Genomic DNA, 12,500 nt, shown 5'->3' on the forward strand with positions numbered 1-12,500 from the left:
TGGAAGTCCAAGTGTAAGTGGCAAAATCCCTAATAAAGATTTCACACTTCTCAGAACAGTTCCCGCTGGATGTCCCGTTGTTTTCTCTTCCTTATCTGCTCGCGAGCAGGCAGGTGTTTTATTTGGACGTCTTTCTCAGGAGCCGAACGAATGTCAACGTCCATTTTTGCCCAGAAGTGACTTTAAAAAAAAACTGCTCAAAGAGTACTCAACTGTAATGAACAGAGCGAGGGCCTTTCCCACACATGGTCATGGATATTTCTAAATTAAATAATTTAGTCCACCCAAGAATGAACATTTGCTGAAAATATGCTTGCCTTCGGGCCATCCGAGATGTAGACGTTTGCTTCTTTATCAGCTTTGGAGAAGTTTAGCATTGCATCAGAGCAGTGGATGCTCTGTAGTGAATGGGTGCCGTCGGAATGAGGATCCTGTCCATCAATTAACATCAGTAACCAAAAGTTGCATGTTTGCAAGAAACAAATCTATCTTTATGATCTTTAAATTACGCCAAAAAAGCTAAGAAGTTAATCTTGTTGCCTCTTATATTATAATCCATTCACATATTTGTTAAGAGCTGTTTTGGGTAAACTGTGGTTGATATGTGCAGATTTCTCAGATATCAGTTGATGGACTGGAGTGCTGTGGATTATTGTGGTGTTTTTATCAGCTGTTTGGAGTCTCATTCTGACGGCACCCATTCACTGCAGAGCATCTATTGCTGAGCAGTTTCTCCAAACCTGATGAAGAAACAAACTGCTCCACATTTCTCTATTTATGTCTGAGATGCTCACCTTCTGCCTTCATGTAGTGCACCGAGTAGGCGATGACTTTGTCTGAGTTGTACATGGGTCTCTCCCAGGCCAGCAGGATGGCTGAGCTGGACACAGTGTCCGCTCGGACGTTTCTGGGAGCGCTCGGCCGGTTGTCCGACATCACTACTATCAAACGAGCCATGGCCAGAACCGAGCCCTGCTCGTTCTCCGCCTGACACTGGTATATGCCATCATCTTCTGGAATGATCTGGTTAATCACCAGCTTACTGTGAAAACATAAAAAAAATTGTTCACATCCTGTTTGCCTCAAGACATTGATATCTCACAAAACCTGGTAATATAGCATGTCAGATTGTAATGTATGACAACATAAATTACTTTTGTACAAATAAGAATATTTACCATCACCATCACATTCTCATTATAGTAATATATTTAAATACATATAAAAAAGAAATAATTTGATAACAATTTTTTATTTTATTTTATTTTATTTTATTTTATTTTATTTTATTTTATTTTATTTTATTTTATTTTATTTTATTTTATTTTATTTTATTTTATTTTATTTTATTTTATTTTATTTTATTTTATTTTATTAGGGGTGCTTACAATTATGTCCATAAAAATTACATTAGGGATTTTTAGATGATATGACTTTAAAAATATCTTTTCTAACATCAACATTTTGTTTTGTAACTAATATTTCTACATGCAGAAACTACGGGAATAAACCTACACATATATATTGCATGTTGAACATGTGTATGTTGAGGTGGAAACAAGCACGTCAATAGCTCTAGTCCGGCTCACACCCCTCCCCTTTTGCTTTAAGGATCCCATAACAAACCCAGACAGGAAAACAAATTAGAGGAAAATCAAAGAGAAAATCAGCTCAAACACCATTAGCAGAGCACTGAATAATTAACCCTCTCTTGTTGCACAGAAGAATCCAGCTGATGAATATTTCAGCAGGACAGAGTTTCCAGCAGACAAATGAGCCAATTCAAACCCAGGGCAATGTCAGCGTAGTGCTCAAAATATAAAATGCAACTTAATTTAAAAAAATGCAATGGGTTCAGGCTTTCAGGGCAGCAGCGTTTACAGAGCATGCCTACAGCTTTAAAAGTGTACAGGATCAGCGCAATAAAGAATTCGAGCAGATGCATCTATACCAAAAAAAAAAAATCTTCCAAGAGACACATTTATTGTTTCAGCCCATGCATGTTCTCGAATGCACTGATGCACTGATGTTTTTCACACGGCAGTACCTGTTATACATCTTGACGCGTCCATTCGAGTGAACGGGTTCACCGTTCTTCAGCCATGTGATCTGAGGTGCTGGGAATCCCTCGGCCGTACATACGAAGCGGGCGGTGCCGGCCCTCGGTCGGGTCACGCTTTCCGGCCACTCCACAAGAGACGGAGGCGCTGCGTGAAAATAGATGCACATATGTATTAATTAAATGCATGCATTTGTGCAGTCTATATACACTTTTATTAAGACCATAACAACAGTAATGGAAAAAAATAATATGTTCACATGGTTTCTGCAGGTTTTATGAAGGTAAATTTAAGAAATAAAATGTATTAAAAAACAATCAACTATGAATATTCCCTCAATAAATTTCCTCATTTATTAATAGTTATTAATAGTTCGAGATGTAGAATAAGGCATTTATAAGTGCTTAATTACTACAAATAAATGGCTAATATTCTAGTAATATGCATGCTAATAAGCAACTAGTTAAGAGACCCTAAAGTAAATTGGTACCATAGGAATAAATTGATGGGAACACAATATGTCAATGTGGTATATACAGTAATTATAAATGTCTTGTATTTGAAAATACAAATTTGTACCAATCTCATCACTATTAATATTACAAAAAATAGAATAGCTTAGGGCTTGAATAGTTATGCTCATACTAGAACATGGAAATAACTGTACCGTATCTTGTAATCACACTGCTAAAAATTGACTCGACTTCATCAAATGACAGAGGATTAAATAAATTATCGCCAATGCGGCAAACTTAACACAGCAGGTCCTAACAGCGATGTATGACTGCTGTATCCGAATATAAGAACTAGCTGTTTTAAATATTTTTATATTGAACATGTCAGTTTTTCCAGTATGTTTGAAAGTATAACTTGATTGTGTCCTCTTTTGGAAGCATAAACAAAAGTAGTTTCACTTTCACAACGACACATAATAATAGCTCCGCCTTCTTTCTCGGCGTAACATTTGAGCTGTGTTATAAAAACACGCCCCCACTTTGTGATGTCACAAAGTGAGGTGTGTTTAAATAGTTCCGCCTTCTTTCTTTGCCTAACATTTGAGCTGTGTTATGAAAACACGCCCCCACTTTGTGAGGTCACAAAGTGGGGGTGTGTTTAGATAGTTCCGCCTTCTTTCTCTGTCTAACATTTGAGCTGTGTTATGAAAACACGCCCCCACTTTGTGACATCAAATGTTTAAATGAGCCGTTTTAGGGGGGCGTGGACAAGTCATAACTTTTATAAAGATTTATCTATGAAGTAACAGCGTAACACTCCAAAGAGGAAGGAAAATGTGAAATCACATCATATGAAACCTTTAAAACCTGCAGAAAGCCCGTGTTCATTAACTCTACCTAGCACAGTTATGTTAGCAGCTGCAATCGTGTAGTTTCTGGTTCCTGGAGTAGTTGCGCGGCAAAAGTAGATCCCGGCGTGCTGGGGTTTCACGTCAGATATGAGCAGGTTCCCATTGCCCAGAACCTTCGTTTTGTGCACGTCGATGGATTTGTGGTCGGCGCGGCTCCACGAGATCAGCGGGCGAGGATTTCCGGTGGCCATGCACTCCAGGAGAGCTGTGCTGTGAACCGGCACGGTCAGGTTCTGCGGACCGGCGATGATACGAGGCCTTTGGGGAACTCTGGGAGATGGAGCTGTGGAGAAGTACAAGCAGCAAATGAAAATGACACACATGCACGAACACCACTCTTACGATCTAGACGTTTAGGTCGTCGTGTAACCTGCGGTCACGGTTAGCTCGGCCTCGGAGCTCTTGCGGCGGCTGGCCATATTAGTCGCCACACAGCGATAACTCCCAGCGTCAGCCGCTTCCACTCCCTGAATCTGTAAGACTCCGCCGGGCAGCACTGTGATTCTGGATTGAGAGTACAATTTATATATTCAGAAAGTGACGTTATACACACCTATACAACAATACACACTCCTAAAGTTTCAAGCCAGCGCATATTTTCTCTATCGTGTTTTAAAAAGAAATTTATACTTTTATTAAGCAAGGATGAGTTAAACTGAGAAAAAGTGACAGCAAAGACTGTTAGAAAATCATTGTTAGAATTCTATTTTTAATATATGCTGTTAATTTTAACTTATTTATGAAAATTATGAAAACATTCTGAAAATAAAAATTATAAATCAGCATATTAGATTGATTTCTGAAAGATCATGTGACTCTGAAGACTGAGTAGAGATTATGTAATATTAATTATATATTTTTTAAGTGTATTAGAAAATAAATCTGTTATTTTTAAATGTAAAAATATTTCACATTATCATTATTATTTTTTAATCAAATAAATGACTTAATTGGAGCTTCTGAATTCTTTACAAAACATAAAAATATATATATATATATATATAAAACAGTTTATCTCCATAAACAAATAACGTGTTTTGTTTTTATTATGTTAGTTAGCTGTCCAAATGATTAATCATTGTTTGCATAATATATGTATGTGTACTGTATATATTTATCATGTACATGTAATTACCCACACAATCATGTATATATTTCATAAAAACTTTATTTTTACATATAAAACGAAAATATGGCACAGTTGCAAATAGACAAGGAACATGCATTAAGATAATAAATGTTGTAAAAAGAAAAATTATATGTCTTCTAATACATTAAATAACCAAATTACAAAAAGAGTAAGTGGTCAATGCTAAGCCCCTCCTCTCTCGAGTAGGTGGGCGGAGCTTACCTTTCAGTGGCCAGTGGTAAAGTGACTCTGTTGAACTCCCAGGTGATGATTGGTGGGGGCGTGGCTGTGATCTTACAGACGAATCGTGCGACTGATCCCTCCATAACCGTGATTGATGCCGGCTGCTGAGTGAAGGAGGATAAACCTGCAAAAAAGACAACAGAATAGTCACCATCCATGAATATTTATAGAAAAATATCAGCTGTGAATGAATAATGTGCTGTTTTCATGGCAAATTTGAACGTGCCACTGAATTATGAGAGAGAGAAACAAATTAGAATAAAATAGACAAAAGAAGAAGGAGCGAGGATTAGCTGTAAGATGATCCAGCACACATTCTCACACCGTCAGCAGAGAAGAACGAGAACCAAAAGCTTTAGATAAACACTAGCAGCTAGCATAACATGCACCTTTTGGTAACACTTGTGTGTGTGTGTGTGTGTGTGTGTTAGTGTCTGTGTGTTGCTCTCTAAACTAAATACAACCCTTTGGCTTGTTACCTTCACATGTTTCTCTCCAACAAAAACATTTGTGTTTAATTAGAAAGTGTCCGTGCCAAGAGATATAAGAGTGGGCTGTTTCATTGTGGGAAAAAGAAAAAGAAAACGATTGTTATTTATTGAAACATAACTCATTTACGAAATTTTAAAATGCAAAAAACTTTTGAAGTAAACAAACAAACAAAAAATTCTTTAACTTTAATTATAATTAAACTGAAAGTAAAATAAAATAAATATTATATATAAATTAAACAAAAATATGTAAAACCTAAAAATATAAAATGAATTAAAAAATATTTGTGTGCTGTTACAGGTTTTATTAATAATTAATTAATTAGTTATATATATATATATATATATATATATATATATATATATATTTTTTTTTTTTTTTTTTTTTTTTTTTTTCAGTTTTAGCTACTCTCGATACATCAAGTTTTGAAACATTATAATAAAAAAATTGTTTCCTTTTTTTTCCCAGTGCATAATAATCTGTTCTCCATTCCTTTAAGAGACCCTTCTGGCTTTCTGAGTGATGATAATCAGTAAAAGCAAACACAATACACCAGCACAGCAAACACAGCTCCCTATAAACAGCCTGTTTTAGGGAGGAAAGACATGAATGTTTGTTTAACATGCCTCTTTAGTGAGGCCTTCGCATCGGTGCCATGCTCCAGCTCTGACATTCTCAGGCTAACAGCCATAAAACCCCCAAAGCCATTCGGATCAACCTCCTCACGCCCCGAGGAAGCCTCCGGTCAATAATTAGTTAACAGGAATCAATGGAAGCTCTGCTATACATACAGACCTCACTATAAATCTCATGTTAGATAATGGAGATAATACCAAAACCAGCCTCGGGCCGAATGTTGCCGTAAGACACAGATAAGTAAGATGTAATCACTGACAGGAAGTCAGCGTCCCAAATTTAAAAGCTTCATACATAATTCTACCTGTATATCCAAATCTATAAAAGCAGAGTTGACTGACACTTCTAAAACGGCAATTAAACTACACTATGGACTGGTGACCTTTGACCCAGAGAGGATGCAATATGTGTTTGTGTGCTAATACTGGTTAAAATACAATTACAAATAACTACTAGAGTTTTTTTAACATACTTCAGTAAACCTTTTAAAGCACTTTAAAGATAGAGCAGTGTATGGATACCACGGTATACGCATATGATGATCATTCAAATGCAATGCAATTTTAGTCACTTGGGTTAAAACGTCTGTAAAAGCACTTAGGATGTTTCCAAGAGCTGAACACTGAATCAGTTCAGGACTGATGGTTCTCCGAAGCAGCGCCGCATTCATTCATCTTGAGAAATCGGAGAACTAAACAACGCAAGACGATCATTTCCAAACCCGTATGAATGACTTATTTGTGTAGGACACAAAAGAAGATGGTTTCAGCTGTTTTCGCACTTACAAAGCAAACCGGCAGGGTCAAAACATGACCGCGCCTCTCGTCGTGTGACTAAAAAAATATAAAAATGTTTTTCTTTTAACCGAAATGTAGCTAAAATGAGTAACAATGAAAAATAAAATATATAAAATACAACACGGTGACATTTTAGATCAAAACGGAGGGAAATAAATAAAAACTAAAACCGAAACAAATATAAATTTATGTATTAATAAAAATAAATGAAACAAAAGTTTATAAAATTATAAAAAATTCTACGAAAATTATCCATTGAACAGTGATTGAGTTAAAAAAACAGCAAAAAAAACAGAAAAGTCAGTTTCAATAACTGTATTATTGTATATATTTGTAACTGAGGCAGTCCAGGATTTTATTAATATATACATATATAGAAGAAAAGTCATCCAGGAGTGGAAACGCTGGGTGAACTGGCCCTTTAAGGGGATAATGTAGAATCAAAAGCCTTCGGTGTGCTGTGATTATTAGGAGATATGATCTATATAGCAGATCTATATACTGGTACTGATTGACTATTTGGAGATCAGAGAGAAAGAGACGTGTTTAAACAACACCGCCGCGAGTCAGGAAGACAGACGTTTCATAAAACACAAAAAACACACTTTTCACATGGAAACTAGTTTCTAAATTATTGGAGCAAAAAAGCAGCTATCAGAAAAAAAGTCAAGAGTTGCAAGATACAAGTTCAATTCTGAGAAGAAAACTACTAAATATAAGAAAAACAGTCAGAATTAGAAGATATAAATCGCTTTTTTTTATTCTTATTGTTGTAAATGATCATTTAGTTTATTAAGCTGCAGCTTGTTTGTCAGTGTTCGGCTGCGCAGCTGCTAAGTCAGCACTAAAAGAGGATCTGTAAGTCTGTCCCTTGCACTGACCTGACCTCTGACCTCTGACCTCAACAAATCCAGAGCAGGAGTGAGCTCATCCCCGCTCAGGCATCCCGGCCCACCGCACATGAAGCAGAAACCAAGCCCAAGCACAACAGAGCAACTCTAGAAGTGGACACTTCCGTTTGAGAGCGATCCGTTTCAGAGTTCCTCTCCTTCGCTCAGGAGACGCTTTCAGAGCAGCACGGGTCAGCGGGGGACAATGGTTACCGCGGCAACGCCAGGGCCCCAGTGTGCAACTTCGGAGCCCTAACTTTAGAAAAAACTTAAATCTCTATTCCAGCACTTTTCACCGCATTGTAAAAAAAAAAAAATCTAATTACAAAAAGTTGTTTTAACTTAAAATAATGTGTTACCTGCTGACTTAATTTTTTTAGTTTAATCACCTTTAATTTTTTTAATGTTAGGTGACAACAGGAATATTAAGTTGACTAAACAAAAAAAATTAAGTCAGGTAACACATTATTTTATGTTGAAACAACAATATTTTTTTACAGTGTAAAAAAGTTTGTTAAACTAAAAGTAATCCATTTTGAACTGAATTTATGCGAACAAGATCTATTTATCTATCTATCTACTAAATATTTTAAGAATTTTTATAAACACATTACATATACTAATATATTTATTATTATTATTATTATTATTATTATTATTTGTAATAAAAATGTTCTATTTAATATCATAACTTACTATGAAAACTAAATGAATTTCATTCATGTCATGCAATTTATATATAATTTTATGTCAAAAATATGTATAAAAAAATATCACATGAATTTTTACTGTTGAAGCCACATCTGATTTCTATACAATTTATTTCCACATATAAATATTACGCAGGCTCTTCTTGATTGCGACCTAAAAAAACAGGACCTTATGGAGAAAACGGTCAGGTTTAGTCCATATTTATCTGAATTGTTTTAGTTCTGATTATATTCTTCTAAACACTGCTGTAACCGCCTTCGACGTGCCATCTTAAAATAATACTTTCACCCTGTCTCTGTTAGTCTGTTTCAGCGTGACTGTCAGTGATGGTAAAGCAATACAAGTGTGCAAGTGTTTTCTGAAAGCGGATCATTACCAAGAGCCCTAAAAGATCTTTTAGTGCATGTAAGAGATGCCACCACCATACTGACATTTCAGCCTCACACACACACACACACACACACACACACACACGCACACACAGAGTAAAACATCACTTATCATTTAAAGTAAAACTGAAGCTTGTTCTCTAGAGACCACTGAAGAGATCCGGACACGCTCAAACGCAACTTTGACAAGTCATGACGCCGTATTATAAGATGCACTTAATCCATCTTTAATGCAAGAGTAATTTGAGACGTTTTAAGGTTTTATTAGCAGATGCATTATGCACAAGCGGCGTGAACAAACACAGTCCCGCTGTGCCGTGACCTGACCTCACCTCTCACTCGCTCCTTCTTTAGAGAAATGACAGCAGAGGCAAAGAATGCTTCATCTGTGAACAGAAGGGAAGAATGCAAAGCCCGAAAGCTGAGGATCAGTCAGGGTCCGTCCAGCGGGCCGGTTACAGCCCCAGGACCCCCGCCGGCCAATGGGGAGCTAGAATCTGCCCCTCGCCAGCCAATCCGAGGCCAGGCTCGGGACCTCTCCCTGTGGCCTTTGGCCTCTCGGTCGCATGGGGGCAGGGAGGCCGGAGAACATCCCGAGACCCTTATCTTCCCCCCGAGCTCTATAAACAGCACGGCTATTGTGTCTTATCTGCTCCGCTGAAGAGCAACAGGTCGAACGGTCACCCCGAGGCCCTTATCTGTGATCAAATAAATGTAGCGCAGCACTCACGCCGCCTGCTTACACAGCACTTTCAGGTGCGCTCAAACATTAATGCACGCATTTGGCAAATTCTCCAGCAGCATGCACGCAGCGATAACGCCATCCTCCCGAATCACATCCGATAGCCGTTTCTAACTCATTCTGGGATTCCAAAAACAGCGGCTGCTTTGCTGGAGCATGTCGCACTTTCTTCGAAAATGTGATGCATTTTGCATTTTGCTTTTTTGTATTGTCGCTTATTCAGCAGAAAGAAACTAATACAAACATATGGCTCCAGTCTGAATCTATATGGTACATGTTCAACACATTTTAAATGTTTGAATGATTCAAAACTATTTTTAATGCCTTATCCTGACTTTTCCTTGTCATATAACTGCTTTTGTTATTTTGACACTTTTTTTGTTAAGGTTACAGTGTAATTATACATCTAGGTACGGAGTAATATTAATGAAATAAATGTACTTTAGGATTAGGGTATATATAATTACTTGCATGTAATTATATATACATTATTTATTGTTATTATAATAGTAAGTACATACCTGTATAACATGTAAAAAATAAATAAAGTGCTACCGTGCATTAAAACTAAAATATTCATTCTTATTTTGTGAGAGAAAAAAACTGAATGCAATGGAACATTTATATATTTATATTATATATATATATATATATATATATATATATATATATATATATATATATATATATATATTTATTTATTTATATATAAATATATATATAATATTATATTATATATATATATATATATATATATATATTTTTTTTTTTTTTTTTTTTTTAATTAGCATCATCAAAATAAGTCATATTAGGCCTTTTTGTTATTGTTTCAGGATGCAGGGATGTGTTATAAAATGCAATTTTAACATTTAATATAGTTTGATACCAAAATCTCATGCTCTCCGTATGATGCTGGGTATCATATTTTCATATTTTCGCAATATTTACTGAAGCTTTTATCACGATACCGAGTAGCACATTCCCAAATCAAGTAAACTAACTATCCTTTTTTTTAAAATAACATATGGTTTAACATTTACATGCAATAAAACAATGCAAAAAAATCACAACTGCAATAATTCCTGCAGTTTGGTGTATTAGCCGGTCCTTTCCAGCACAGTCACATGTTTATATATCCAGAGAGATGAGCTGATCCACGCTGGCATGTTTTTGTCTGTTATTAGCAGGAATATTTCCCTCCTCGCTGCTGTTTCCCTGCACACAACCTGCTGGGCAATATAAAGCAACCTTTGACCTTTCCGACCGCCACTTAGGGAAACCATGGAAACCTTTCACATGCCACACTGCGCACCAAAGCCGTTTTGTCCCTCTGAAATTCCTCAAACATCTCATCTCAAACTCAAACGCTCCAGGTTTGACTCATTATGTGACTCCGGAGGCCTGAAGCATCGCCTGGCAGAGCATATGAACCGCTCAGAGCGATTACTTCAAAAAAAAAAAAATGCATAATCTTTCCACAGACTTTTCCCACATCAGACCTCCAGTCGGACGGAGGAAAGAAAAGAGTGTTTTGAAGTTCCTGCAGCAATCCCGAGAATTCTAGGAACACATTAGAGGCCCTCGGGGACCCGTTTTCCAACGCCGGCCCTCAAAACAAGCAGGCGTGAGTCACAAACTCAGGCATGTTTCTGATTTTAAACTGCTGAAGAAGGCCACCTTTGACATGAGCGCTGACCCACCGTCTCCACGCACAACTTAAGACTCTCTCCATGTTAACAAGACCATCTTCACACTGTTTGAGGCCTATACGTCCTGCAACTCCATAAACACGTACGTTTCTGTAAACATAAATGCTCTAAACGTGTCTACATATGAACAGTTTATTTGCCAAAACGATCATTTTCAAAAATAAAAGTTTACGATTTTCATAATATATGAATGTGTGGCGTGTATATTTATTAAGTATATATAAATACACATACAAGCATGTATGCATTTAAAATATGCATGTATATAGTAAAAATGTTTTATTTGCGTATTAAATATATTTCTATGTAACAGAAATTTCATAAATATTAATATAAACATGTAAACACATTCTATACTGTATGAGTTTGTATTTATATATAAATAATAAATATACACAGAAAACACTACTGTGCACAAAACTTTTATTTTGGACGTGATTAATCACGATTACTAATATAATTGTTATAATTGTTTTATATATATATATATATATATATATATATATAAATACTGTTTAAATGTATAACAACAATTCTAATAATAATTTTCTGTTTTAATATACTTTTAATATTTGTAGTATGTTTTTAGGATTCTTTGATAGTCCATGCTTTACTTATAAGTGTAAAAGAACAGCATTTATTTATTATATTTTACGCCTTTATTCAGCAAGGATGTGTTAAATAGATAAAGGGTGGTAGCAAAGATTTATATTGATGGAAAAGATGTTTAAGTTGTTTTAAGAGTTTTTAAAATGTCTAGTTTTTTTCTGAAGGTAACTATAAATTTAGAGAGACTGCATTAAAAGCATTTCATAGACAGGGCTTAACCTAAACCAGGATTAAGCTATAGTTGAATCAGGACATGCAAGTCATTTTTATAAACATGCCTTGTATCTTCAGATAAAAACAAAGCCACCAACATGTTTTAAGATCAGTGTCTCTTTCAGTTGAAATGTCTCAGATTTACATTTTATTCTGAACCCGAAGGTTTGAGCTGCAACATATATAAAGGAAATAGTTTTTGCTCAATTACATTCATCTGATTATACATCAGACAATAGTTGAAGGTATGTCCTCATTTAGATAGTTAAGTAAACATATGATAGTGACTGATATATGAGTAGAGGTGAGAAGGGCAAAAGGTCTAAACATGTGGAGCATCAATCTTACACACACACACACACACACACATCTGCCAACACGTGGTGGCAAAAACACAAGCATGATGAAAAGAAAGCGTGTCGCCTTCATCGCCGCATAATGGTGCTAAAATCACACTCCACCTCTGGACTCTCACTTCTCGTCCGAAACGAAGTTACACTTTCCTGAATCCCTG

The 12,500-nt window shown here is 36.0% G+C and overlaps 1 protein-coding gene across 1 annotated transcript in view; it reads right to left on the reverse strand.

Annotated features, from left to right (window-relative positions):
* prtga (protogenin homolog a (Gallus gallus)) overlaps positions 1-12,500 on the reverse strand; it is a 36,232-nt gene that overhangs the window by 18,708 nt on the left and 5,024 nt on the right. The window contains exons 3-7 of the mRNA XM_043264318.1: positions 4,778-4,922; positions 3,797-3,930; positions 3,413-3,709; positions 2,048-2,207; positions 795-1,042 (exon numbers count right to left, since the gene is read on the reverse strand). Of these exons, the coding sequence (XP_043120253.1) occupies positions 795-1,042; positions 2,048-2,207; positions 3,413-3,709; positions 3,797-3,930; positions 4,778-4,922 (984 nt within the window). The remainder of the gene's footprint in view (positions 1-794; positions 1,043-2,047; positions 2,208-3,412; positions 3,710-3,796; positions 3,931-4,777; positions 4,923-12,500) is intronic.

This window comes from Puntigrus tetrazona, chromosome 18, assembly GCF_018831695.1.
Source record: "Puntigrus tetrazona isolate hp1 chromosome 18, ASM1883169v1, whole genome shotgun sequence".
Classification (NCBI taxonomy): domain Eukaryota; kingdom Metazoa; phylum Chordata; class Actinopteri; order Cypriniformes; family Cyprinidae; genus Puntigrus; species Puntigrus tetrazona.